The following is a 27,888-nucleotide window of genomic DNA, read 5'->3' on the forward strand; positions in this document are numbered from 1 at the left end:
ACCTGGCTCCAGAGGAAAGGCACTTCAGAACTACAGTTAGCTCTCGGGATTTTTGGAAGGCTTCTCTTAGGTGCCCTCCACGCTCAGTCCCTCCTGTGACTAAGTCTTGGGGAGAAAGAAAAGCAAGGAGAAAATTCACTTTCCAAACTGTTCACAGCTTGGAAAACATCAGCCTGAGATGGCTTCAGAGGTCAGACTTTTCAGAAAAGCCCCATGGAATGGATTCCTTTCTCTCACTTTTCCCTACAGATTGTTTTTCCAAAGATGGTTGCCAGCTGCTGTCGCTTCCTCTGCTATTTCTGTCGAATTAGCAGGCAAAATCAGAAGGCCATGTTCGAGCACCTGAGTTATCTGCTAGAGAACAGCAGTGTGGGCCTGGGTATGTCCGTCTGTATGTCTGTCATGTTGGCCTGCTGAGTTACAACTTCCACACTGGGACTGAGGTTACACTGCCCCTAATGACTACACAGGAGATAAAGGGAGGCAAGCCACACGTGCATAAAAACATCCTCTCCCTTTCTGTCAGGCTGGCTACCAAGCTCATTCTTGTCCTGTCTTCCAACTAGCAAGTGCAGTACTTAATATACTGCAGACCACCCAAGAGCAAGTACAGATGAATAGTAAGAATCCATCACCCACCCAAGAAAAGCACCTCACTACCTGGTCTTGACCCGCTGTTAGGGTGCAAGCCAGATGAGTGCACGGAATGTGCAAATACATGTACTTGAAATCTGTATTCTTTCTGTTATTTTTCAAATGCAATCTCAGGCTACTAACCTTTTTTTTGTAAAATGCCACCTGAAGCCTTCCTTGATTCTCTCCTGCGAGCCAAACATACTAAAAATAAAGGTCACGGGCAATACTGATGGCCTGATGTGAACATATGAATTAACACTATCTAGGGATTTTTTTAAATTCATGTGACATCTGAGTGTCTGAGTGATGGGCCCTCAAGAAGCTTTGTGTCCGAGAACATGTTCTTTAGCTGGGCGCCGGTGGCTCACGCCTCATTGTAGCTACTCAGGAGGCTGAGATCTGAGGATTGTGGTTCAAAGCCAACCCAGGCAGGAAACTCCATGAGACTTTTTTTCTCCAGTAAACTACTCAGAAAAAAAAAATCCAGAAGTGGCATGGTGGCTCAAGTGGTAGAGCACTAGCCTTGAGCAAAAAGAAGCTCAGGGACAGGGCCCAGACCCAGGGTTCAAACCCCAGGAACAACCAAAAGGACCAAAAGGAGAGAGAGAGAGAGAGAAAGAAAGAAACATGTTCTTTGTGTTGAAAATACATGTGTCATGCTTTCCTGTGGGCTTTCGTTCTACAAATCTGTGTTTACAACCAGTCATAATTTCAGGGAGAAAGAATAATAAATAGGGCTGCTCTTCCGTGGAGGTTACACCCAGGACCAGACCGTGTGTGTTTACTGCCCTCTGTTGTCCACTCAGCAAACTGCAATCTTAACCTGGATCTGTGTGCCCTTCTCGCCTCTCCCCTCAGCCTCCCCCTCCATGAGGGGGTCTACCCCCCTGGACGTGGCAGCCTCCTCTGTGATGGACAACAATGAGTTAGCACTCGGCTTGGAAGAGCCAGATCTTGAGAAGGTAACTGGCCCTCGGGGTGGGGAGCGTGCTCTCTCTCTCCTGCCTGCCGTGCACATAGCCAAGCTCAGGGGAAGCAGAGCAGAGTCTGGGTTTTCCAGCCAGCCAGAGGAAACGCGCGACCGTGTAACTGGCCACAGCTAGAATTAGTGCCAAGAGTCGCCTGTAAGCAGCTCTGTAGACTTGGACATGTAGTCACGAGAGTTCTTTGTGTGTGGAGGGTTCTGTGTCATTTGACTCGTGAGTTTACACATACACAAAGGAGAGTGGGCAGGAAGCTGTGTGATCAGTGTGGGTTCCGGGTGCCCCCGACCGGGGCTGTGGGTGGTGCTGAGGATGGTGGTGTCTGGGGGCTCATGCCTACGTCTGCTCACCACCCCTCACCTGGAACCACTTCCTTTCCTGGACGCTGGCAAGATTAGCAATGTACTTTCTCAGTGTGGGGGGAAAGCTGGCTGGAAGGACTGGGTGGGGGGAGAGGCCACAGGTGATCCACTCACTCCACCCACAGTGGGTGTGGACATCCGGAGGTGAGCATGCAGCCCTGATCAGAAAGGTCACTTACAGAGTGGTGTCTGGGGGAGGAGGAGAGTGCGTTGTATTGTTCAGGGCTTGGCAAGGAGAGAACCCCAAACTGATTCTGACAGAAGCACAGCGTACTTGGGGCATGGCGAGAAAGGAAGGAGCCCCATAACTAGACTCTATTGATACTAGAAGTTCACACTCCTACAGAATGGCAGCACAGAGACTCCTACCCTCAGGTAGGGTCTGTTGCCTCTGCCTTGGCAGGAACCACTGGCCAGAGTATGGACTGTGTAAGTCCCTCTTGAGTCCCCTCTTACTCATTTGAACGTGTACTCATAAGTGGAATGGCAGGGTCACATGTTTTGAAGAACAGTTTTGAATAGTGGCCATGCCATTTGTATTCCCACTGAAAGTTCCCAAAGGTCCCAGCCTCTCCCTCACAATTACACCCTTTGGTTTTTTTGTAATATAGTCTCCATCCTCCTGGTGAACACAGACATTTACTGTGTGTTGTTCTTGGTAGGTGGTAACCTACTTGGCAGGCTGTGGACTGCAGAGCTGCCCCATGCTTCTGGCCAAAGGATACCCTGACATTGGCTGGAATCCCATTGAAGGGGAGCGCTACCTGTCCTTCCTGAGGTTTGCCGTCTTCGTAAACAGTGAGTCCCAGGCCTCCCAGGCCTTTCAGACCCAGGAAGGAAGAACCATGGATACGTATGGGGAAAGAGGAATCACTTCAGGGGTGGAACTGGAATGTAACTTGGTAGTAGAACTTGCTTAGCATGCACAAGACACTTGGCTCAATTCCCACCATTGCAAAAAAAAATTTCTTAATATTTTGAGTGCTTATCACGTCAGATGTTACCAAGACCTTGAGCACAAGGGTTAAATAATTCAGACATAAGGCTTTGCTCTTGTGGAACATGAAGCCGAATGAAAAAAGCAGATGCAAAGAAAGTACAGGGTGGTAAGAAGGATAAAGCCATTGCTGACATTCTCTAGGTAAAGGATTCATGCCTAGGGTTGAGGAAGGAAGATGACATTCTAGGTAAAGGAACCTTAAAACAGAGCCTGTAGTTAAGTAAGAAAAGTGATAGGCTGACAATAAAAGAATTCCATTCTGATTAATGTCCCTGAGGTGAATGGGAGTATTTTATTAGTGTTAATGGTAAAAAATCATTTCTTTTCCATCCATCTACTCAAAATGTCAGGCAGTAAAAGACGGGAGTTATACAGACAGCGCTGAAAGCCCTTGAAGAAAGGCTCTCTCATACTGTTATTAAGTTCATTATTCATTTTGAAACTCAAGCAAAACATTGTTGTAAGCCCTTGGGCAAAGCCAACTTACCTCAAATCAATCTCTTCCTCGAAAAATGCCTCAAGGCCAATGTGCAGCTTAACCAGAGAGGATGTGGTTGGCGGTCAAGCCTGCTGAGCTATAACTAATTCATGAAGCAGTTCTTGCTCTTCCAAACATGTTGGTGTGAAATCTTTGCAAGTTCTTCCCATTGATCCCCTCTCTGATTATCAACAGGAGTTGCACTTCAGTTCCTTCCTCTTGGTGGGTTTGCTCTGTCTTTCCTGCAAAGGTCCAAAGTCCAGTGATCAAGGAATGGCTTCCCCTGTCAGTTGTGGGTGCCAACCTCAGTTTTAGCCTTGTTCTGAAGACACGAGAGCTACTTAAAGCTAATTGGACCAATGAATTTTAAAGACAAATTCAATACAAAGCTCTCTGACTTGATACTTCAAGTTCTGATGTACTTTGTAGCTCCATGTCCAAACCCTAGCACTGAGGAGAGCTAAGTGGAATTCCATATGCGGAAATGCACCTGGCTCCCCCATGACCACTTTCTCTGGGAGTGGAAAGAATCGGAGAACAGCACCTCAGTGAGCTTGAATTTTCTTTATGATTCTTTCTGTTTTTTTTCCAGTCCTTGGTCTTGAACTCAGGGTCTGGGCACTGTCCCTGAGCTTCTTTTGCTCAAGGCTAGCACTCTACCACTTGAGCCACAGCGCCACTTTTGGAGTTTTCTGTTTATGTGGTACTGAGGAATCAAACCCAGGACTTCATGCATGTTAGGCAAGCACTCTACCATGAAGCCACATTCCCAGCCCTTTTATTATTCTTTATTGTTCTTTTTATTATTATTATTGTTTGTTTTATGTACTTGTTAAAAGGAGTTATAGGGCTGGGGATATAGCCTAGTGGCAAGAGTGCCTGCCTTGGATACACGAGGCCCTAGGTTCGATTCCCCAGCACCACATATACAGAAAACGGCCAGAAGTGGCGCTGTGGCTCAAGTGGCAGAGTGCTAGCCTTGAGCGGGAAGAAGCCAGGGACAGTGCTCAGGCCCTGAGTCCAAGGCCCAGGACTGGCCAAAAAAAAAAAAAAAAAAAGGAGTTATAAGTCCATAAGTCAGGTTATGAGTATAATACTTCTTGTTAATGTCACCCTTTCCTTCATTCTCCTCCATTACCCCCTCCTGCCCCGACCTTCAAGTTACATAATAAGCTTCATTATTCATACAGTGGAAAATTAAAAACTTGGCATGACGGTACACACCTATAATCCCAGCATTCTGGTGACAGAGGCAGGATAAGTACAAGTTGAAGGCAAGCCTTGGCCACATAAGAAGACGCTTTGTCTCAGAAAACCAAAATTGACAGAGTGGTGAGGGAGCAAAGGAAGGAAGGAGAGGAAGAGGAGCGAGGGAAGGAAATGGAGAGGGAAGGACTAAAGAGGAGGGGAGGGAGGGCCGGTCTAGGAGGATGGGTGAATACGCTACCGCATAAGCAATGGAGGCCCAAAATGCTTGAAAGTAGTGAACTGTATTTGCTGTAGAATGTTGATCCCTCTGTGACTTTTAGAACAGTATCTTCCCTGTGAGTAAGCCCTGTGAAGTACAAATGCCAGGTTTCGTTCCTCGCAAAGCCTGCACCTGACTCTTAGCAGTGTCACACAATCTGAGCTCTCTTATACAATGCACAGCATCATTCATTGTTTAGCTTTTCTCATCACTGAATATATTTATTCCTTTCACCATACTGTTAATTATTTTACCCTCCAACATCTCTTGGGAATTTTTTCATATAGATTCTGGTTTAATAAAACTAATTTTTTGATGTTGTACATTGCATGATACTTGACAAGCTTTTTTTTTGGCGGGGGGGGGGGACATAAAACCTCAGAGCCCTGAACTTGCTGGACGGGTGCTCTATCACTTAAGCCATGCCTCCAGGCTGTGGGTTTGCTTGTCTTACTGTGTAGCTCAGACTGGCTGAGAACTGAAGATCATCCTGGAGCTATAACAGGAATACCTAGACAAATAAATAACCTGGTTGTTCCAGGATGGACGTTAGAGTCTCACTCAGTACGAACACCATGAGCTAACCTGCCATTTCCTAGTGATTGACTGAGACACACCAGCCTCAGTTATCATCTTACCTCTGCCAAGGAAGAAAAACATCTCAGGGTTCCTGTCACATTCTTCTGTTCTCTTAATCACTAGTGACTAATTTCACAGAAGGCTCATAATCCTGACTGGGATACTGTTTAACTACTGGGAAGAACTCATGGTGTATCCTTTGTAATGAGAAGGAAACCATGCCCCTCTCCCTCAGGTGAAAGCGTGGAGGAAAACGCTAGCGTGGTGGTCAAGCTGCTCATCAGACGTCCAGAGTGCTTCGGGCCGGCTCTGCGGGGTGAAGGGGGAAACGGACTGTTGGCTGCCATGCAGGGCGCCATTAAGATCTCTGAGAACCCAGCGCTGGACCTTCCTTCCCAGGGACACAAGAGAGAAGTGTAAGTGGAGGCTGCTCCTTGCCCTGTGAGAGTGGATCCTCAGTCCACCGGTAACTCCCGTGGTCTAAGGGGGGAAAAGCTCCAAGTGGGCCTAGTACTTGTTGAAACATTGAGTCATTCTTTACCCACATTATTGTCTTCACTCCTCTAGCACACAAAGTAATTAGTACCATCCTTTCCATTTCCCTGTTCCACTCCTTCTGAGTCAAATCACCAAGCGCCGGTACCCATCCCCATGGGGAGACTGGGGGAGGCGGAAAGAACTGGAGCAAGGACGCCGTCACTGTCTGACTCAACACACCTCAGGGTTGGCTCCCTCCCTCTCTTCTGAAAGGATGGGCATGACTCAGAGAAGTAGTCCTGTTGTTTTAGTTTGATTCCTTAGCAAAATAAGGAACTGCAGATTGTGGAAAGCCAGAGCATTGATGATTTTGTTACGTAAGTGTGAAAGATGTGGCGTGAAGATGATCACTTCCCCTTGTCGTTTCTCTGAGTCTTCATCACAGTCTCTAGGTTAGATCTCAGAATCCACAAAACGGGTATAACTCGGGATGTAGTGGACTGGAAAGAATCCAAACCATAGCTTTCCAGGGAGCAGGCGTGGTGGTGCACGACTAATCCCAGCTACATGGACGGCAGAGATTGGGAAGGGTATGATTGGAGACCAGCCTGGGCAAGAAGTGAGCAAAACCCCGTCTCAGCAAGGCGGGCCTAGTGTACACACTTCTGATTTCAGCCACATGGGAGCCTTTAGGTAATAGGATGACAGTGGAGGCTGAGCCTAGAAGAAAGCTTAGGACCCTGTCCCAAACAAAAATAAAAACGAAAGCAGAAAGGGTTATGAGTATGGCCTAAGTGACAGAGCACCAGACTAGCAACTCTGAGACCCTGAGTTCAAACCCTAGCACCGCCATCAGCACATATGGTTTCCTGAGTCCTCCATGTAACATGAGGAAAAAACGGAGGCCAGCAGTCCTACAAGGTATTAGCAGCACAGCCCAGTGAACCTAGTGATCTCCACGCACACTAGAGAATGAAAGCCCAGCTTTTGTTCCGAAGAGAGTACTTCCGGAGAAAGTTACGTGAGGAGCAGAGGAGCAGAGCAGCCCCCACACACCGGCCAGCCCCTCACATCTCCCCTGTGTCAATTCTGTCTCTGCAGCACAGAGGATGATGAAGAGGAAGAAGAGATCGTGCATATGGGCAATGCAATTATGTCCTTCTACTCTGCTCTCATAGATCTACTGGGCCGCTGTGCTCCTGAGATGCATGTAAGTGCAGAGAGCAGCTTTGCAAAGCCATAGCCACGAGCACAGGACGGTTCACAAACGTCGGTTCTCCCTCCGTGCCTGGCCCTTGCGCAAGTGCCTTGCTCTGGGTTCCTTTTAGCTAAGGTCATAGTCGTTTCCACGGTCAATGAGTGGTAGTATGTTTTTGGAAAGCGAGACTCGTGAGTAGATGCTTGTGTGTCTGCTTCCTCTGTGGCACTAACTAGCATTTTACTTACAAGCTTGTATTTCCATGTGCTTGTCAGAGACAAGTGACCTGATTCTCGACTGAGGCCACCTGGAAGGGCCTCATGCAAGACATGAAAATACTCCACATGGAAACTCCTCTTTACTTCATGCCTGTGGCCCTGGCCCCGGGAAAATAGTCTCCCAGAAGTACAACTTTTCACACTGTACTTCAGAGTAGTCTCTCCCGGAATTCATGTCTGACAGCCTCCCAGAAGTAGAACTTTCCACACTGAACTTCAGAAAATTTAAATTTTGGTAAAAGAAACTGTTAGGAATTCTTAGGATTTTGGTTGCTAAAGATAAGCCAGCTCTGTGCCTTTAAGCAAATAAAGGAAACTTAGAAATGAGCCCCCCAAACAGCAGAGTATTGTACCACACGCACGTGTAAGTAAGCACTGCGCGTGCACACACACACACACACACACACACACACACACACACACAGGACCTCTCAGAACCCCTCTGGGTAGCCTGCTAAGCCATGGCAGGGGCACAGGATTCTCTAATTCTCTTTCCCTGGGGGCCAACAAGCACCGTATCCCAGCCCTTCACCTGGTGCAGCTTGGATCCAGAGCTTCTGAGAGCTCAGTTCTGGCACAGAACGGAGGGCCCGTTGCCTCCACGTCAGGGGCCACGTGTGCAGGGCATGTGTGTGCGCACTTGTGAGCCTGCTGCGTGTTCATGGGTATGGGCGTGCTACTGTCTGTCCACCCTGGACTAAGCCCCGTGAGACGCTCAAGCTCTCCCTGACATTCTCCACTGCCCAGCCCCAGAATTACTCGATGTATTAGGAAGCTGACATTGATGAGCCCTGTCTGCACTCAGTATAACTCTAGAGTCCAGGCACTGTGTCCCGAGAGCTTTCTGCGGTGTGGTGACACCCTGGGGAGGCACTGCCTACACTTCGTGCCACAGTCACAGGACCATCTCCACCACGGCAAAGGCATCGCGTGGCCTCCTTCAGTAACGCCATCCCTTTGTAGCCCCTCCTCTGCCACATCCAGAGAAAGCTTCCCTGTTTCCCTGTGGACACAAGTATCTAGTAATTACGGGAATGCAGATATGTGCCCTACCCTTAAAGAGAACCAGTTTCCACCAGGTACTTGGAGGCGGGGTGGGGTGGGGTGGGGTGTGGGGGCGTGGTCTGTATAATCTCTCTCCTACAACAGCTCATCCAGACAGGTAAAGGGGAAGCCATCCGAATCCGGTCCATCCTGCGCTCCCTGGTCCCCACGGAGGACCTGGTCGGGATTGTCAGCATCCCCCTGAAACTCCCTTCTCTGAACAAAGGTACGAAGGAGCCATGGCTGCCCCTGCCAGTCCCCAGCAGCCTGCCGGGCCGGTGCCAGTGTGCCCCAGAGGGGGAGGTGGGGGGGCGGGTAATGTGCAGACGTCGGCCACAGTCCTGAACAGGACCATATGGGGTTTTCCTCAGATACTACTTTGACCTCAGTAATCTCTGCTAAACTCCTCCCAAACCAGTTTGATTCTCACAGTCGCCTCACCCGCACCACAGAATAGAAAGAGCATGACACCATGGTAGTGATTCCTAAACTGTTCTGTGGAGCGCTTTTACGGTGGATATTACTAGATGTTCCTACTAGCAGGGGCAGAATAAGTTCTGAAAATAGAAGATGTGATGCCTTTACAGCTTCATAAAGCACAGTAGGATGACAGTGTGTCTGAGAAAACATGCCAGAAAGAAAATAGAATTTAAACTCCATGTTTCTTAAGCACCATGTGTTTTCCTTAGCACAAAACACTTGGAAATATCCCACCAAGAATGATGATGCTCAGAACACCAGGATGTGGGGTAGGTGGAGTTGGCAGCCACTGCTCAGGCCCAGCTCTGCCTAGCAGGTAGGGTCCCGGAGTCTGGCCGCTTCCCGAGCCCTCCCGCCCCGGCACGCCCCGGCACGGACACCGGGCAGAAGGGGGCTGCCTGCACCTCCGCCGCGTCCCACAGCTTTACCTCACTGTGCTCACATGGGTGCAGCTTGCTGGATCACCCAGGGATCTCTTTTCTAGCTTGTGGTACAAACAAAACAAAAGAAGGTCAGGTGTTTTTGGGTTGTTTTTTTTTTTTACTTTAATTGTATTATCAAGGTGATGTACAGAGGGGTTACAGTTACATAGTTGAGGTAGTGATTATATTTCTTGTCAAACTTGTTACCCCCTCCCTCATTTTTCTCCCACTTTCCCTTCTCCCCAGTTCCCACCCCTAAGTTACAAAGTTAATTTCTAACTTATTGTCCTGTGAGTATCACTGTTGCATTGGTTTGCCCTTTTTCCTTTGTCTCACCATTTTGTTATTCCCCTTCCCTTCCCTAATTCAGATAAATGTGTATGCAATAAATACACAGGGCACCAAAATAAAATACAGTGACAGCAGGAGATAAACCACAGGAAAAAAAAATGAAAGAAAAAAGAAACAACTTCATGTAGTATATTAAAAAACCACAACAAAGAAAAACCTCTTGTTTTCATATCTTGGAGTACATTTTGCTTAGCAGCATCTTATTGGTCATATGTACATAGCTCTTGAGCTGTGATCCTCTTCTAGGACTATCCTAGACATACACTAACTATTACAAATCAGGGAAACCATGGAGTCTATGTTTCTTTGGGTCTGGCTTACTTCACTTAATATGATTTTTTTCCAAGTCTCTCCATTTCCTTACAAGTAGGGTGGTATCATTCTTTCTGATGGAAGCATAGAATTTCATTGTGTGTATGTGCCTCATTTTCTTGAGCGGCATCTGGGTTGGTTCCATATCTTAGCTCTGGTAAATAATGCTACAATGAACATGGTTGTTCTGGTAGCTTTAGTATGGCCTTGCTTGTGGCCATTTGGGTAAATGCCCAGAAGTGGGATATACTTCAAACTCAAAACATTAAATCCCCCAAAAACAAATCCTCAAAGAGACAACCACCCCATTAATAAGTAGGCTAACTTAAAGAGAGACTTCTCTGGAGAGGAAATAAGAATGGCCCAGTGGACACATGAAGAAATGCTCAACATCCCTGGCCATAAAAGAAATGCAAATGAAAACAACATTGAGATTCTACCTCACTCTAGTTAGAATGTCCTTTATCAGGAAATCTACTAACAACAAACTCTGGCAGGGATGTGACCAAAAGGGAACACTGCTACACTGTTGGGAGGAATGTAAACTTGTTCAACCACTCTGGAAAACAGTATGATAGGAGCCAGCTCCCTTATGACCCAGAAAGTAGGATTTTTTTCCCTGTCTTTATTCTTCAGATCAAGCACTTTTTATTTACTTTGTTTGATCTTTATCTTTGGACTTTTTTATTAAAATAATACCAGAATTCTTAGATTATCTAAATGTCACTTAAATCAGAAAATAGGGATATTTCCTGTTGGGGTGTGTTATATATGATATAATGGCTGTAGACATTAACATACTGTTAAATTCAAGCTGTCTTTATTATCATTTTATCCCTTACTTTTTTGTTTTTTGAGACAGGGCTTCATAACCCAGGCAGGCCCAAAGCTCATTATTTAACCCAGTTTGGCCTAAGACGTACCAGCCCCCTGCCCACGGGCTCCCAAGTGCTGGGATTAGAGACCTGTGCTACTATCCCTGGCTTGGTCCTCACTTTTTTTTTTTTTTTTTTTTAGCCAGTCCTGGGCCTTGGACTCAGGGCCTGAGCACTGTCCCTGGCTTCTTTTTGCTCAAGGCTAGCGCTCTGCCACTTGAGCCACAGCGCCACTTCCAGCTTTTTCTGTTTATGTGGTGCTGAGGAATCGAGTGCATACTAGGCGAGCACTCTACCACTAGGCCACCTTCCCAGCCCCTTGGTCCCCACTTTCTAATGCCATCAGCCAACCAAGCAGTAATCAAGCACTGGTTTCTAGCATCTGCCCATTTCTGTAGTGTAAATAGTCTTACCATGGCTTCTCGCTACCATACTAGAGACAAACAACCTCAAGAATATAGTTTATAGTAAACAAACTAGGAAAATTAATTACATTTGTTACCTTTTATGTATAACTTAATTCTAAATTGGAATCATTGGTAATTGACATGTTTAATAACTGATTTTAACAGTTGGCTCTCCCCCCCCCCAGTATAGGGTGGTACCAGCACAACATTGTTATTTCTAGAATTCATGTTGCTCATTAAAACAAGCATTGGCAGTAAGTCCTGTGTTGCCTTTTGAAACTGTAAACAGAAAAGGGGAAATGCTATCTCCTGTCTTGCAGATGGGTCAGTCAGCGAGCCAGACATGGCAGCCAATTTTTGCCCTGACCACAAGGCCCCCATGGTGCTATTCTTGGACCGCGTATATGGCGTTGAGGACCAAGCTTTCCTGCTACACCTGCTGGAGGTTGGGTTTTTACCCGACTTAAGAGCCTCTGCCTCTCTAGATACAGTAAGTTGCTAAACTAAGAAAAAAATGTCACCTTCAGTGTAAGATTAGTCACATTGAACTTAGAAATGCACATTTTCTTCTTACTCGCTGATTGCATATATATATATATTTTTTTTTAAGCCAGCACTAGGGATGGAACTCAGGACCTCACTCTTGCTCAGCTTTCTTGCTCACAGCTGGTGCTCTACCATTTGAGCCATACCTCTAGTCCACTTTTTTGCTGGTAAATTGGGGATGGAGTCTTGCAGGCATTTCTGCCTGGGCTGCCTTGGACCCACCATCCTCTAGATGTCAGACTCCTGAGGAATTAGCATGGCAGGCATTACTGTCCAGTGATTTCATTTGAATAGCTTGCTTCTCAGAGTGACAACGCAGAGACACTAAGAACCAAAAGACCTTATTTTTATTGGGCCAGAGGCTTCGATAGGCAGGTCACTTCATCCTCATTTGCAGTGTTCCTAAATGCGACATTATTTCTTGTGAGGGACTGCCCTGTTCATGGTTGGATGTTTAGGAGTGTCCCTGGTCTTTGCCCATTAGATGCCAGGATCATCCCAACTGCCTACTTTACAACCACTGTCCAAACCAGTTTTAAAAACCAGACAGAATCACCTCTGGTGAAAACATGTCTCTACTGTTTGTGGGAAGGGCTGGCTGGTGGCATTGCAGATACTTTTCCTGCTCCCATTCCTTCGTAGTTCCATGTACTGACCCTCATGGAGGATAGGTGTGTAACCAGAAGCATGACTGAGATGCACACTCAGGCCAAGGGAAACGTGTGTTTGCAAATCAAGGCTGCAGTAAACACTCCAGCATCTCCAGACACTAAGACAAGCCCAGCTCTTAGAGAGCACAGATGCCGGCTGTCACACGCCAGGATGAAGAGAAAGACAGTGTGCCCGAAGTCCCAGGACCGCGAAGAAGAGACAAGCTGTATCAGTTTGATTCTAAACTAATCCTACTGGGATGATTAGGGAGAGGATGATGAAAGGGGTGGTCCTGGTCAAGATGCATTGCACTTATAAATTGACATGTGGAATTAAAATGTTCTTGTATAAGATAATTAAAAATGAGTACATAAAGCCATCTTACCACCTGTAGATTGCCATTGGAGTCAGATGCACAAGCACGCGCATGCACACGTGTGTGCACACACACACACACACCAGGTTTTGCCTGGTGTCCGACAGAGATAGATGTGTGAGCTCTGTGTAAGTAGTGAGCAGCCGGCACCTTAACTGGGATGGGTCTCCTTTGACTGGGTTGCCCAGAGATAATGGAAGCCCATCCTTAGTGGAAGCTCAGCGCAGGACTGGGGAGAGCTGTTTATGCCGAGCAATGGTGAGCAATTAAGCAGTGAAGGGGTTGGGACGTATGATGCTTTCCTGTTTAAATCCATTCATTTATCACACTTTTGAGTTATTTTATGAATTACTAGGTTTTTCTTAGTTAGCTGGGTGCTGGTGGCTCACACCTCTAATTTTAGCTACTCAGGAGGCTGAGATCTGAGGATCATGGTTTGAAGCCAGCCCCAGCAGGAAAGTCTGTGAGACTCCTCTATCTCCAGGTAACTACTAAAAATCCAGAAGTAGAGCTGTAAGTCAAGTGGTAGAGCAGTAGCCTTGAGCAAAACAGAAAGCTCCGGGATAGTGACCAGGCCCTGAGTTCAAGCCCCATGACTGTCACCAAAAGAAAAACAATTAACTGGGCACCAGTGAATCACATCTGTTGTCCTAGCTGCCCAGGAGACTGAGGTCTAAGAAGTGTGGTTCCAAGACAGTGTAGGCAGAAAAGCCCAGCAAAAAACTTGGATTGAAGGTGTGGCTCAAGTAGTAGAGCAGTAGAGTAGTAGAGCTGTGAGAGAAAAAAAAAAACAAACAGAATGAAAGCCTGAGACAGTTTAAGGCACAGTACCAGCACAAAAGAAAAGAAAGAAACTTGGGGGACTTCACCATGTTTTCTGATTAAAGTGTTTGTTTGTTTATATATTGCAGAACAAATACTCTTCAATCTAATATTCAATTGATCACATGCTTACTCAAGAACCATCCGAAACAAAAGTTTTTACATTCAGTTCCTATACCCACAGGCATTTGTGAGTTCTCATTGAAAAACTTCTAAGCCATTGAAATCAAAGCTCTGTCTTCCTCATTTTAAGAACTCTGATAATGAAAGTGATAAATGTGAAATATGAGCTGTTTTTCCCCATGTGATTACTAATGCTGCTAGATGAGAGACTTGATAATTGATAGGAACACCCGGAAATGTGTATAGTTCAAAGAAAGCGGCTTTTCAAATCATAAGTTATGGAAAATGTGTTACAGATCTAATCACCCTGATAATGATGGGAAATAATGATAACTTCTTATCTTTGTGAATCTCAAGGTTTCTTTTGAACTTCCACGGTTTTCAAAAATGGTAGTTAATCACACTTGGGCTATCTATAGTATCACTGAATGGGTTTCTCTTGAATTCTGCCTGTCTATCTAGATGAACAAAAGAGAACTTTGTGAGGGAAAATTATCCCAGAATTTTAGAGAAGGTCCTAGATTTCTGTTCCATGGTCCCACGCAGATTGGTGATTCCTTTAGTGGGATGTATCCTGTGTCATCTCTCAGATTGTGAACTGCTCATAGTGCTTACAAATTAATTGATAATCTGAACTCACTTTCTCTTTGTAAAGCTGTTACCATACTGGTGAATTGAAGAGACCTTTTGACCTATGACCATTTCTTAGTCTTAAAATTCCCAAAAGGAGAATGTGTGAGTCTCCATATAATGGCAAAGGAGAGCGAAGACCAGGATAATAATGTAGTAGCCTGGCATCTGGACGCATGAAGGGTGTTGGGTTAAACTGGCCACCAGCTCTCTGTAATAAAGGAGCAAGATTCTTGCCAGGTGCCCGTGGATCATGCCTCAATCTTGGCTACTCAGGAGGCTGAGATCCAAAGGATTGTGGTTCAAGGCCAGTCTAGGCAGAAGAATTTATGAGGTTCTCCAAAATAACCAGAAAAGGGTCAGCGTGAAAGCATGGCTCCGGTGGCCGAGTACCAGCTGAGTAACCAAGCCAGGCAGGCACAAGTTCCTAAGTCCACTCTTCAGCACAGAGATTCTTCTTGGTGGGAAGCAAGCGTTGGCGGGATCAGTAGGGATGCAGCCTCTTTTGCTGTTGGCTTTTTGCTGTTTTTCTTTTGCTTAGTTTTTTTTCTATTTTGTTGAATTTCTGCCTGCTGACCAGGTAGAAAGTTCTTGGCTCTGTTTCTGTGAAACACAGGTGTGTGCCGCAGCTCGGGAGCTCGCAGAAAATAGAGTGAACTGTGCTGCTTCCTGAGAGACTAACAGCAGCCTGCTCACCCCCTAGGTGTCCCTCAGCACCACAGAGGCGGCGCTGGCCCTCAACAGGTACATGTGCTCCGCAGTGCTCCCGCTCCTCACCCGGTGCGCCCCTCTCTTCGCCGGGACAGAGCACCACACCTCTCTCATCGATTCTACGCTGCAGACCATATACAGGCTTTCCAAGGGACGGTCTCTCACCAAAGCACAGAGGGACACCATAGAAGAGTGCTTGCTCGCCATTTGCAAGTAAGTGTTCCTCTCCCAGTTCTGACTGTCCACCCATCCACGCAGATGCGCTTGCTCATGTAATGTAAAGATTGGTGACTGTCCCCCTGTCCATGCAAATACCCTTACCCATGTAACCTAAAGATTCACAGTGCTGGGGTCTGAGGAGGCGCCTCGGGGCCTTCCATGCACACCAGCCACTCCCCAGACGTTTCCTCTTACCATGTACTTTGTACCTCTGCTCTCCTTAATGCCCACCTTCTACTACAGGGGCGAGGAGGACAGTTCAGGCTGCGGCTCGTAGAGTGACAGCCCAGAAAAGGAGGCTCTTTTGTGCCTGAAGTGCTCAGACTTTGAAGTAATTGTTCAGTTCTCAGGATATTGTTCCATTTTCCAAAAGAGACCATACTCGATAAGTGTCAATCAGAGCAGTCCACCTTCCGGTCTCCCAAGACCTTGTGCAAAGGAAAGAAATCTCAGTACAGTGGGGAATTAGGACATTGCTTTTCACCACTGCAGGTGGACATTAGAGCCAATCCAGAATCAAAGGACCTTGGACTCTTAGGAATTGATATCAAGACTGGTAGGATCAAAGGTTGAGGAGTCCTTTAATAGGAGCCCCATGTCCTGGCATGCTTTAGGTCTACAACCTGGTGTTTTACACAGTGATTTTCCTCTGCAGGTGCATATTAGGGTCACCTGTTGAGCTGCTAGATGAGATCGAGTTCCTAGGCTAGCCTCCAAACACAGCATGCTCAGGGATGGAGTCTAGGATTCTGGCTTTGGAAACCCCCCATGCAATTTCAATATGTAGCCAGGTTGGAGAATCACTGCTTTATGTTGACTTAGGGAGGGGATCGCCTCCCTTCCCCTGGAAGGGGAAGGTCCTGAGTTCAGTCCTGCTTCTTGTTGACTGTGTCACTTCCTAGTCACCTGAGAGGTAAGCTGTACCTGTGGGAACTGGGGCTGCCGAGAAGAAAACTCAGCAGTCATTTTAGAACATAAGAGTAAAGGCTAGCTTAACAGTAAGACATCACAGCGTTCCTTTCGGAAAAGCCCAAATACTAAGGATACAAATGTTGGCAAAGATGTGGGACACCAGAACCCCCAGTCATTAAGGGAAATGCAAAATGTTTAGCCACTGTAGAAGTTAGTCTAAAAAAGCTAAACACACATGTCCATTGTTGTCCAGTCATATGGTCCTTGGTATTTATCCAAAGGAATTAAAAACTTACATCATACAAAAACCTAACTACACCTGGATATTTAGATCCGTTATATTCATAATTAACAAAATGTAGGAGCAAGCTCTCCTTCAGTAGGTGACACAACAAAAAACTGCAGCAAATCCAGGCATTATTATTCACTGCTAAAAAGAAATGAGCCAGGCTATGGAAAGACGTGAGCAAACCTTAAATATGTCTTGCTAATAAGTAAAAGAAGCCAATATGTAAAGGCTATTGTAAGATCCAAATGTAATGAAAAGAACACAGCCATCAAGGTAGTATGGCAAGGAGGGGAAAATGAGCACAGGAGACTTTCAGAACAGTGGAAATACTTTGTAGGATGCTATGGTGGTAGACATGTCGTTATGTGCTGTGTAACATACACCACTAGGTGGCGGCAGTCAACTTTAGCTTCTGCAGAATGCCAAGGGATTCTTGGTCCTTACCCATGGCTATAAAATTATCTGCATCTCCTTTCTTTACACTTTTTGCACATGGTCACTGTATTAAGTATGCACTGACCCCGGAACATTTTATTGCGTGGTGATTAGAATTTAACCTGAGGTGTCCTAGTTTAGTAGACCATGCCCCTCTTTCTGCATTTTAACTACACATTTTTTTAAACAGAATATGTTCTCATCCACTGTCATTTATCCATGCTTTGGGTTGGAGGCTTTGCCCTGACGTATGCTTCCTTCATTCTTTCCCTTGCTGTTGCTTGGACTTCCTTCTTTTGCTCTTTCTGTTGTTCCTGCTCCTTGCTGCAGTCACTTGAGGCCCTCCATGTTACAACAGCTCCTGAGGCGCCTGGTGTTCGATGTGCCACAGCTCAATGAATACTGCAAAATGCCTCTGAAGGTAAGGAGCACGCTCCTTGCTGGGAGGCAGTCTCCACTGGGGAAGCCTGCCTCAGAGCGCCATCTCTTCACAGCGTGGGGCAAAGCAGAATGGGTTCCACTCCCTTCAGTGGGTGCTTAGCCAACAGGACACAGTCCACAAGGTCAGCCTCTTCTTCAGTATCCAAGATCAAGAGGGTGGATTCCTTACATTATCTGCTCAACTTGTCTTTTATAAACTCATCATATTTATTACGTTAGCCGAGATTTAAAAAAAAAAAAGAAAGACGTGGGTTTTACACTTTCCTGCCTTAATTAGGTTCTCAGACTATTTCCAACCTTAAAAAATCTTGGAAAGCCCTGTAGTGTATCCTTCAAACGAACTAAAATGTCCCTTTTCTGCATTGTTTTATCTTTGTAACATCCTCCTTTTTGTCTTTATTTTTTCATTTGCTTTTTCAAGCACTCTTTTCATTTGTTTCTGATTTTTTCATTAGTTATAGATTTTTATGGCTCCTGGAGCATCTGGGTAGAGCCAGAACCAGCCACCAGCCCAGGAAGACAATGGTTTTAGCCTCCTCTGAGGCCCTGCCCTCCTAAAAACCAAGCATCAACAAACACCAGTCACACCTGAAAATCCTACTTAGCCATCTTCACAGACCTTTTCTGTCCTTAGGAAATAGTTCAAGCAAGGACTTAAGGAACCATTTTATGGGGTAAACAGAGTTCCCAGAAGCCTTTAGTTCAGTCTCCTTGCCGGCAGAAAGCAGTCTGTATGACCTCCAGGACTCCCAGCTGCTTTCCCTGTCTCCCAAGAATCTCAGATCAATCACAGAAGGTATTCTGGTTGAAGGGCTTGTGAGCCTGACTTGGCATCATTTCCTAATCAGGCCTGCTCTCAGCCCCATTCTGACTCCTGAGAGGCATCACTGATACTGCTGGTATCAGTGGATTGCAGAGGACTTGGTCCCACCTGCTGGGAAGAGATGTTCCCAGTGCACTTACCTCTGCCCTCTACTGGCTAAACATGGAATTGCTGCCACAGCACAGGGCCCTAAGAGGTTGGAGAAAGGCTCAGAAGCTTGGAGCCGCAATTCAATGGAGAAAATCTTCACAGCCACAACTTGCTTCCCACCGCCCCCTCCCCATCTCGGCACCCCCAGGATCTTCCAGAATGACAAGCAAAGGTCTCAGGAGAAATCCTCCCCGTGCCTGTCTGCTTGGCACAGCACACAGTGACCCCTTTCGTAGCATTGGCAGAAGGAATGGTTCCACTCCATTTTCTAGTGGCTGCTAGGACCAGATGGAAGGGCACAAGAATTAGCCAGGCAGCTAGCTGCAGCTTGGATGGAAGCTCATGAGTCCCAAGCACAGACCCTTCCCCATGGGCCCTGAGGGGCTCCTTGTAGACAGCCCTGGTGCTTGGAAAGTGGGTTTCTCCTCATGATCTCTGCATGCTGTTTTATTCTCCTCTGTTGGCTTGTGATGCCCATCGATGTCTTCCACTCCATGCTACCCCACTGGCGTGATGCTGCTGTGCACCTCCCAGCTTCTGACGAGTCACTACGAGCAGTGCTGGAAGTACTACTGTCTCCCTTCCGGATGGGGAGGCCACGGGCTGGCGGTGGAAGAGGAGCTGCACCTCACTGAGAAGCTCTTCTGGGGGATCTTCGATTCCCTCTCCCACAAGGTAACGACAGTGCCTGCGGAACAGACAGAGACCCTTGGAGACCCAGGGCCACAGAGAGAATAGCAACTAGCGTCTCTTTAGCATTGCACATGCTCAGGACAGTGCTAAGCGTGTCATGGGCATATTACATTAATTCTTACCCAAACTCTCCAGCATACAAACTACCATTATCATCATTTTAAAGGGAGAAAGAGTCAGTTAAATGACTTTATGCACTCAAAAAATAACACTGAGGGCTGGGATGTAGCTCACTAGCAAAGCACTTGCCTAGCAAGTGCAATGTCCTGGGTTCAATCCCCAGTACCAAAAATAATAATAACAACAACACTGGAGAGCAACCACCAGAGTAAATTACAAAAGCATTTCCTGACTTACCTCCCCCTCTTTTTCTTCCTGCTGAGCCTTTGCCAGGCACTAGCCAGGAGGAAGATTGTTGACACCTGCTTTGATGTTGGGCCATAGGACATTCAGACTGGGGCCACTGGGGAGGGACTACACCGACACCTATCTGATGAGAAGGTGGAGAGGAGGTACAGAGCCTCTAATCCCCACACCTTACAGGCAATGACTGTGATACAGCTGCGGCTCTCAAGATCTTGTTCTGTTTCCAGTACATTTCGATGTAGGAAGTCACTAGCTCTAAAGTGTAAAAAATGCCTGGTTTTCTTCAAGGATGAGTATAGCTAGCCTCCTGCACTGTAATTAAATTTCTTTACCTGTTTGAAACAGGTAAATTGACAGCAATTCAACCCTGGCTGGGTTCAGGAGAAAGTAGATAAGATACTGAGCCATTTGCTGTGGTATTGACACATGACCCATATCAACTACTGTGGTGCCAGAGGGAGCGCACCTGCTCTCTCCAGTCCTGGGGCTTCCCATGCCTTCTTGGTCACAAGGAGGCTCTGTTTCTATAGCTGTGTTAACAAACGGACCAGGTTCTTCTCGCCTACGGAGAACCGCACTAACATAAGATATTCTTAAGATTATTCAAGAAGAAACTAAACCTTAATGAAGACATTACAATTTTTGTCAATATTCGTGTTTTATTTCGATATTTAGTGGGTAAATGAATGGTTCTGCCTTGCAGCCATAACTCTACTTTCTCTACTAAAGTAGGCTCTGTTTTTCCTTCCAGAGATACAACCCAGACCTTTTCCGCATGGCCCTCCCTTGTCTCAGTGCCATTGCGGGGGCTTTGCCACCAGATTATTTAGACACGCGAATCACGGCCACCTTGGAGAAGCAGGTCTCAGTGGATGCCGATGGCAACTTTGACCCCAGGCCCATCAACACAATGAAGTAAGTCCAGTCATCTCTAAGCTGGCCCTCTCTTTGGTTCCTACTCAGTGTCTTTCTTCCCAAGCACTTCCCCTCTTTCCCCGTTCACCATCTCCCTTAACACTACAAATCACATCAGGCATTACTCCATCCACACCTGATGACATAAGACTTTTTGTTTGTTTGTTTCTGGGCTTTGTGGTGAGAGTAGGGTTGCTGTAACACAAGAGATAGATGTGTTCATAAATAAATGTTACCTAAGACATTGTGAGATTCACCCTAACAAATGATGCAATTAATTTATTAGTGAGTTTTTTTTGACACAATCTTTGCTGTTTGTTAATTCAGCCTGTAGAGACTTCATGGTGTCATACATTAAAACAGCTCCAGAGCTGGGCACCGGTGGCTCACGCCTGTAATCTTAGCTACTCAGGAGGCCGAGAGCTGAGGATCAGGATTTGAAGCCATCCCAGGCAGAAAAGTCCCCGTGATGCTCTGATCTCCAATTAACCACTCACAAGCCAGAAGTGGAGCTGTGGCTCCAAGTGGTGGAGCAGTAGCCTTGAGCACTGCGGCTCAGGGACGGTGCCCAGGCTCTGAGTTCACGCCCCGCAACCGACCAGAAAAATAATAATAATGAAATAAAACGACTCCTTAAATGACACTCCGCTGAGCTATGCAAGGCCTAAAGGACAGCTGAGCAGATGGGGTCCTTACCCAAGAAGCAAGATCGGCTTCCCGCCATACAGAGTGATGCTAGAATATAGGGCGAACTCTGCAATCATGCCTTCTAGTTTCTCCACAGTGGCGACCCATGACCCCTCATTGATGTTCATTAGGCCAGGGTGTCTTTACCTTTGGGCAAATTGCTCAGTGTTGGTTTGTGGCACTTCCTCCCCAGCTATGACTGTGTGTCATAGGACAGCCTGTAATCCTCTCAAGGTACATGTTAAATGAAGAGCTCCAAAACTACCCCAGAGGGAACAGGGACGTGAGTCCCCCACATGCTCTGTAGGCTTGCGCTTGGTGACAGCTGTTCTCAAATGAGAGCTAAACCCTTCCCAGGGGGACAACCAGCTTTGATATTGCAAGAAACTCATCTTTGGGTCATTAAGCACACATTCCACTGGACACAGGTCTGAGTAGGGGATGACAAGAAGTAGAATTAAATCCTGTGAGAAAAGATAAAAGGGGGTGATAAAACTCCCAAGAAAGGTGAAGAAGAAGGCAGGTGTTGGATTTGGAGAACTAGTATGCCAAGGGACGTACAGCACAGTAGCTTGGATATTGTTTTAACATGGGACAGTAAAACAGAAGACACTGGAAGTTGTGTACTAATGGTGAGTAGTTCCAAATAAGTTAGAGTTCTGGTACCTTCACACGTCCCGTAGGATATCAGTGTGATCCTTCGAGTAAGGTGAGGGATGGGACTGGCTCTGGCTAACCTAAGAAGAAAAGGACTTTGGGGCCAAACTTCACTCTCATCATCAAACCTGGAGGACTGACTGACTGGGCCTCCGCAAGGACCCTCTCCAAAGCACAGCCGCTGCTGGATACGTACCAGATGTCATTCACTGAGTTGCTTCCAAAGTGCCAGCTGCGTTCGTCCCACCGAACTCAAGACGCGAGTTGAGGGGGAACAAATCTGGGCTGCCCCATCCCGTGTGTGTCCTTGGTGGTGATGATATCACCCTGTGTGCAGTGAGAATACCCTGAGATACAGAGAGAAGGGACCAGAGCTGCTGGGCAAAGAAATAGCAGGTGCCGGTGGTAGTTTCAAAACCTAATAGTGAATCACCGAATGCAAAAACCTAGACCCTATTCGGAAACATGCAGTCCTTACCCATCTCTGCCAGTCCCGGATGAGAGCCACAGGGTGACAGGCCAGTTTCCTAGATGAAGGAGGTCTCGCTTCCTCACCAGGGCTAATGTGACCTGGAAACACAGTGGTTCTGCAGGAGCCAGGAGAACTCAGAGCAGGTAGACGGAGGCCCATGCACCAGAGGCCTGAAGGGACAGCCCGCGATCAGACATGGGGGTGTCTGTCACACAAGCTGGCTTCAGCCCCTGTCACCACACCTAGAGAAGCTTCAGCTCTCGGTGAGCTGATTGGTCACTCAACTTCTCATAGCTGACAGTCCATTCTACCCTCTTCCCTTGTGCCTGGCTAATATGCCTAGAGAGATTGTGATGCATTTCCCTCTTTGTACAGTTTTTCTTTGCCTGAAAAATTGGAATACATCGTCACCAAGTATGCTGAACATTCACATGATAAATGGGCCTGTGACAAGGTAAGGATTATCATCCAAATGATAATTGTCAGGGGGGAAAAAAACAGCCAAGAGCATTAAAGGGTCCAATCCTGGAAATCTGCCCGATTTGTCTAAGTGACAGATCTGTAGTGCCAAGAACATTCATTATTTCTGAGCAGCAATTTCTCAGGGATGGCGGAGGTCGGGAACAGGCAGCAGTGGCTACTGGTGCTGCTTTTATATTCCTCAGGAAAATGAACAGTTCTGGAAATGTTGACTGCTTTCTTAACATTGCACTTCCTAGAGTTTGTGCTAAAATATGTGCTTGTATGTGTTGAGCATAGAGGCTTGATGAGGGCAGGGGCCTTTCATTTAACATATTCTTTGAATTCAGTGTTTAAAAAGAGGAGATGAGGTTGAAATGTTTGCTGGTGCCTGTTCCTGGGAGGCTGAGGTTTATTTCGGAAGGGATGCACAGGTTCTTTCTGTGGTAGACGCCACCAGAACTCCCAGACATTCCCTTCTCAATAAGCCTGTCCATCTGGTGCTTACAATTCCTCACCACCATGGTCAGATGCTTTGTAAGTTGAGTAGCCATGCCAGCCCACATGCTGGCTGAAACAGTGGGAAAACATCCAGGATTCCCAGGGACGGCGAGTTAAGGACAGACACCCCTGTTCAGCTGCAGCCTCGGGCTCGTAGTGGGCCCTCCTCCAGGTGGCCACAGGAAGCCCTCTCCAGGCAGGATGTCCTCAGGCACTCTGAGCCCCCGCTCAGCCTCTGGGTATGTCTTGGATCCGCTCTGACCCTCCCATTCCCAATGGGGGCAGATGAGAACAACAGTCTGTGAACAATAGGAAGTCCCGTGCACCATGATTCTAGAGCTGGAATCAGCAAACCTGTCTGTAAAGGGCCCAATAATGACCATTTGAGGCTTTTGGGGTAGGATGAACATTTCTGCTCATGTCTGTTGCTCTAGCACAAAACCAGCCATAGACAAAACACTAGAAAGTGGGGGCTGCCAGGCTCTGGTGGCTCACATCTGTAATCCCAGCTACTCAGGAAACTGAGATCTGGCCATCACGATTCACGCCCAGGCAGGAATGTCCACGGGACTCTTCTCTCCAATGAACTACCATAAAACCAGAAGTGGAGCTGTGGCTTAGAGCGGTAGAGCACTAGCCTCAAGCAAAAGAGCTCAGGGACAGCACCCAGGCCCTGAGTTTAAGCCCCACAACTGACAAAAAAAAAAAGTAGGGGACTGAATTCCAGCTATCTTTATTTATGAATAAGTAAATAATTAACTGAATTTGGCCCACGGACCATAGTTGACTGACCCTTGCTCCACAGTGAGGTTTTCTAAGATCTTTTATATGAATTAGAGAGAAGAGACCTCTCTGTGAATCCAAAGCAATACCTAATCCATCCACCACTACATTGTGCGGATCCCAACTCTGTCTGGAATGTATAGTTTTGTCTATCCCCAGGCTGTGACTTTGCTCCAAGCCCTCATCTTCTATGCCACTGTGAGCCTAATCTTCACAATTCATGCAAATGGCGGTTGTAGTATGCATGTTCACACGCTAGCACTGCTCCTGTCTCCAGCCCCTTCTCCTTATTGAAATCCTGCAACAACTTCCAGTCCTTCTTAACACCATCTTTAGTGGGATGTATGGCAGGCACTACACAATCTGAACTCTTACCTCAGGTACCATCTCCTACCTTTCCCTTTACCCTCTGCCCATCCACCACCCACATCCCCTTCTGCCTTTAGACCTTGTCACTAGCCTACACACTGCCTGTACCTGAACCCTCTGTGAACCAGGAGCACACCTGCACCTGCCACTCACCAGTGAATTCTGCTCCTTCCAATCCCAGAATTCTTGGGATGGTACTTCCTCCACTACTCAGATACAGAGCCACTTACTACCTGGGATAAAGGTTTCCATTTCCATTTATCCCAGTTACAGGGTATAATTTACAGCTGGTGTGGCTGTATGATTAATAGCTTACTGTCTCTGACACCTGACTGCAAACTTCATGAGGACAAGGGCACCTTTTCTTGCCATTACCAGTAGGGCACTGCTTGTCTGACAGGGAGTGTATGTCCCCTGCCCACAGTAGCCTCTTCTTGAGGAGGAAACAGGATGAACTAGCCATCTGAGGCAGGTTGTTCAGAGCTGTGGTGGGTTAGATCATGTAGAAATGTCCAGGATTGCTTCCTAGAGTGGTGACATTTACCGCAGGCATGAAAGAACAAGGGGCAGCTGTCCATCGCAGGGATGGACGTGCCTAGCAGGCCGGCCCAGTAGAGGCTGAGAAAGGATTCTGAAGAGAAACAGACTGAGGCACGGGTTCAGGAGATGGAGAGGGGAGGAATACTAAGAAGCAGCATCCAAGTGGGAGCTGGGGCTGATCCCTGATGGATGGGAACCCAAGAGGAGGAAGCATTCAGAGAAGGAGCTGCCAGGTTCTTTGAGCATGCACACATACACCTGCAGGACACCAAGAAGAGCTCAGGGGATGGGAGTTGCCTCTCTTGAAAGGGGGAGAAACCAGGGAAATAGCAGGTTTAGTAAATGATCAGAGGCAAAAAATAGAGAAAGAGCAGCTGAGAGTCCTGGCCTGTGAGGTTTTGCCTGACAGAGTCAAGGACTCTCTTAACTTGCATCCGCAGTGCCTACATGTCTCACGCGTACTCCTCAGGGACCCAGCTAGCCTCTGTGAAGTTCTGTGAAGACTTGTGAAGTTCTGTGACTTGTGACTTTGGGAAGCAGGCATTGCTAGGATTGTGTGCTGTGGTTGGTTGTAAACCAGATATCTTCAACACAGTGGTCAGTAGTCCAGTGCTCCCATACCTGAAGTATTCTCTGGAGTGTGACCCTTACCCTGAGGCCCAGTACTCTCAGTCTTTGAGCAGCATTGTTTTAAGTAGGCCCGAAGTACCGGCAAGAAAGTGGAGGGGACAGCAAGTAGAGTCAGAAAGCACAAAGGAGCAGAGTTCCGGATGGAGGAGGCAGAGCATCTGACGGTCTGAAAGGACCAACTAGGCATTATCTAAAAGGATTTCCAAGCTCTGTCATGATCCATTATTTTACTCAGGAAAATAGAAGCATGGGTTTGGGTCACATAGCAGCGTTCTTTGAGTGCCAAGGATATTTGAACTGAGGATATTTCTGCAGAGTCAGAGTGGATGGAAATACGGCATTTCCCTCGATGAAAACGTGAAGACGCACCCGCTGATGAGGCCCTTTAAGACATTAACTGAGAAGGTAAGAACAGGCGCCCCACCTTGTAGCTGTGCCCTCTTCTTCCTTGTGAGTTGCATTGGAAGCTCAGAGGAGTCCAGACCAGACCAGTCTTTCAAATTTCTTGGAGACAGCCTGGCACTCAGCAGACAGTTCCTGGGCCTGTCAGTGGGCAGCAGCCCCAGGACCATTTTCATGATTAGGCCTCATACTCCATTTTTTAGCTCCCAGAAGCAAAGACTGGTGAACAGCAGCTCTATTTAGCACTTAAACCTGAGCCAAAATGTACTTACAGTTCTCCTGCAGCTGAGCTAGGAGGGGGTTTTGTTAGATTGTTGGGGCTGGGTGAGGGAAAAGGGCTATGAGTTCCTAGAAGAAACTCAAACACATTACTTCCCATACATCGATGATACCCAAGAGTAAGAAGTCCCTGTGGAAATACGAACAAGCCTCTTTTTGTAAACTCAGTTGTTTAGTTCATCTCAACTCTGAGTTCCTGTCGTCTTGCAATCAGTAAGCATGGTTTGTAAGATTCAGCGTAATGATCTCTGTAAGGGATGGCACATATGTCTCTGTTTGAATATTGATTATATGTGGGCTGGGGATATGGCCTAGTGGCAAGAGTGCCTGCCTCGGATACACGAGGCCCTAGGTTCGATTCCCCAGCACCACATATACAGAAAACGGCCAGAAGTGGTGCTGTGGCTCAAGTGGCAGAGTGCTAGCCTTGAGCGGGAAGAAGCCAGGGACAGTGCTCAGGCCCTGAGTCCAAGGCCCAGGACTGGCAAAAAAAAAAAAAAAAAAAAAAAGAATATTGATTATATGTGAAATTGCACATTGATCAAAAGATAATTCAGCCAGTGGCTCCTGCCTGCCATCCTAGCTATTCAGGAGGCTGAGATCCAGAGGATTGCAATTCAAAGCCAGCCTGGGCAGAAAAGTCTGCAAGAATCACTCTCCAATTAACCAGCAAAATACCATGCTGGAGGCATGGTTCAGGTGGCAGAGAGGTTGCTGAGAGCAAGCAAGCCAGAAGGCCTCTGAGTTCAAGCCTCTGTGCATGCAGCCACAGCAAAAAGATAGGAGGGAAGGAAGGAAGAAAGATAGGAAAGACGTTCTGGGCTCAAGTGAGAGCTTTGTGCAGATGCATTTTTGACAGTGTCTCCACTATAGAAACAGCTGCTGACATAGGAGTCGCTCCTGTTCTTGATCCTCTCCGTTTCCTTTTTTTTTTTTTTTTTTGGCCAGTCCTGGGCTTGGACTCAGGGCCTGAGCACTGTCCCTGGCTTCTTTTTTGCTCAAGGCTAGCCCTCTGCCACTTGAGCCACAGCGCCACTTCTGGCCGTTTTCTGTATATGTGGTGCTGGGGAATTGAACCCAGGGCCTCATGTATACAAGGCAAGCACTCTTGCCACTAGGCCATACTCCCCAGCCGCGATCCTCTCCATTTTCTAAATGCGGGATGTCATTGATAATGGTGCGTTCCCTCTGAGGCAAAGGACGGCAGGCCTAGGCTCTTAAGAGATGACTCGCATCAGGAACGCTGACTGTACTTTGTGAGTGAAATGCTGGAGGTGGCATTTTTTGCCCACTGGAAGAAGGTTCAAGCTCATGGGAACCCCTGCCCACTGTGGGACCCAGCTTCCCAGGAGCAGGGCTGGTTTGAATGCTGGATGGACATGCTCTGCAAAGCTCTTCAGTGCACATTTTCTTCCAGGAGAAGGAAATTTATCGTTGGCCTGCCAGAGAGTCCCTGAAAACCATGCTGGCTGTGGGCTGGACAGTGGAGAGGACCAAAGAGGGAGAGGCTTTGGTTCAGCAACGGGAAAATGAGAAACTTCGAAGTGTTTTGCAGACCAGCCAGGTATGACAGCCCCCCTCGGGAGGCAACCGTGGGCCAGGAGAACAGACTGCGGGAAGGCTCGGTGTGGGAGGTCATGGGGGGGTCCACCTCGAA

The 27,888-nt window shown here is 47.1% G+C and overlaps 1 protein-coding gene across 1 annotated transcript in view; it reads left to right on the forward strand.

Annotated features, from left to right (window-relative positions):
• The window catches only part of Ryr3 (ryanodine receptor 3), a 369,516-nt gene that overhangs the window by 256,838 nt on the left and 84,790 nt on the right, over window positions 1–27,888 (forward strand). The window contains 14 exon segments of the mRNA XM_048333185.1: window positions 250–379; window positions 1,495–1,598; window positions 2,644–2,779; window positions 5,742–5,922; window positions 7,085–7,193; window positions 8,609–8,729; window positions 11,671–11,840; window positions 15,202–15,422; window positions 17,395–17,485; window positions 19,013–19,153; window positions 20,289–20,452; window positions 22,644–22,722; window positions 25,866–25,955; window positions 27,649–27,795. Of these exon segments, the coding sequence (XP_048189142.1) occupies window positions 250–379; window positions 1,495–1,598; window positions 2,644–2,779; window positions 5,742–5,922; window positions 7,085–7,193; window positions 8,609–8,729; window positions 11,671–11,840; window positions 15,202–15,422; window positions 17,395–17,485; window positions 19,013–19,153; window positions 20,289–20,452; window positions 22,644–22,722; window positions 25,866–25,955; window positions 27,649–27,795 (1,884 nt within the window).

The sequence above is a fragment of the Perognathus longimembris genome, chromosome 23 (assembly GCF_023159225.1).
Source record: "Perognathus longimembris pacificus isolate PPM17 chromosome 23, ASM2315922v1, whole genome shotgun sequence".
In the NCBI taxonomy this organism is placed as follows: Eukaryota; Metazoa; Chordata; class Mammalia; order Rodentia; family Heteromyidae; genus Perognathus; species Perognathus longimembris.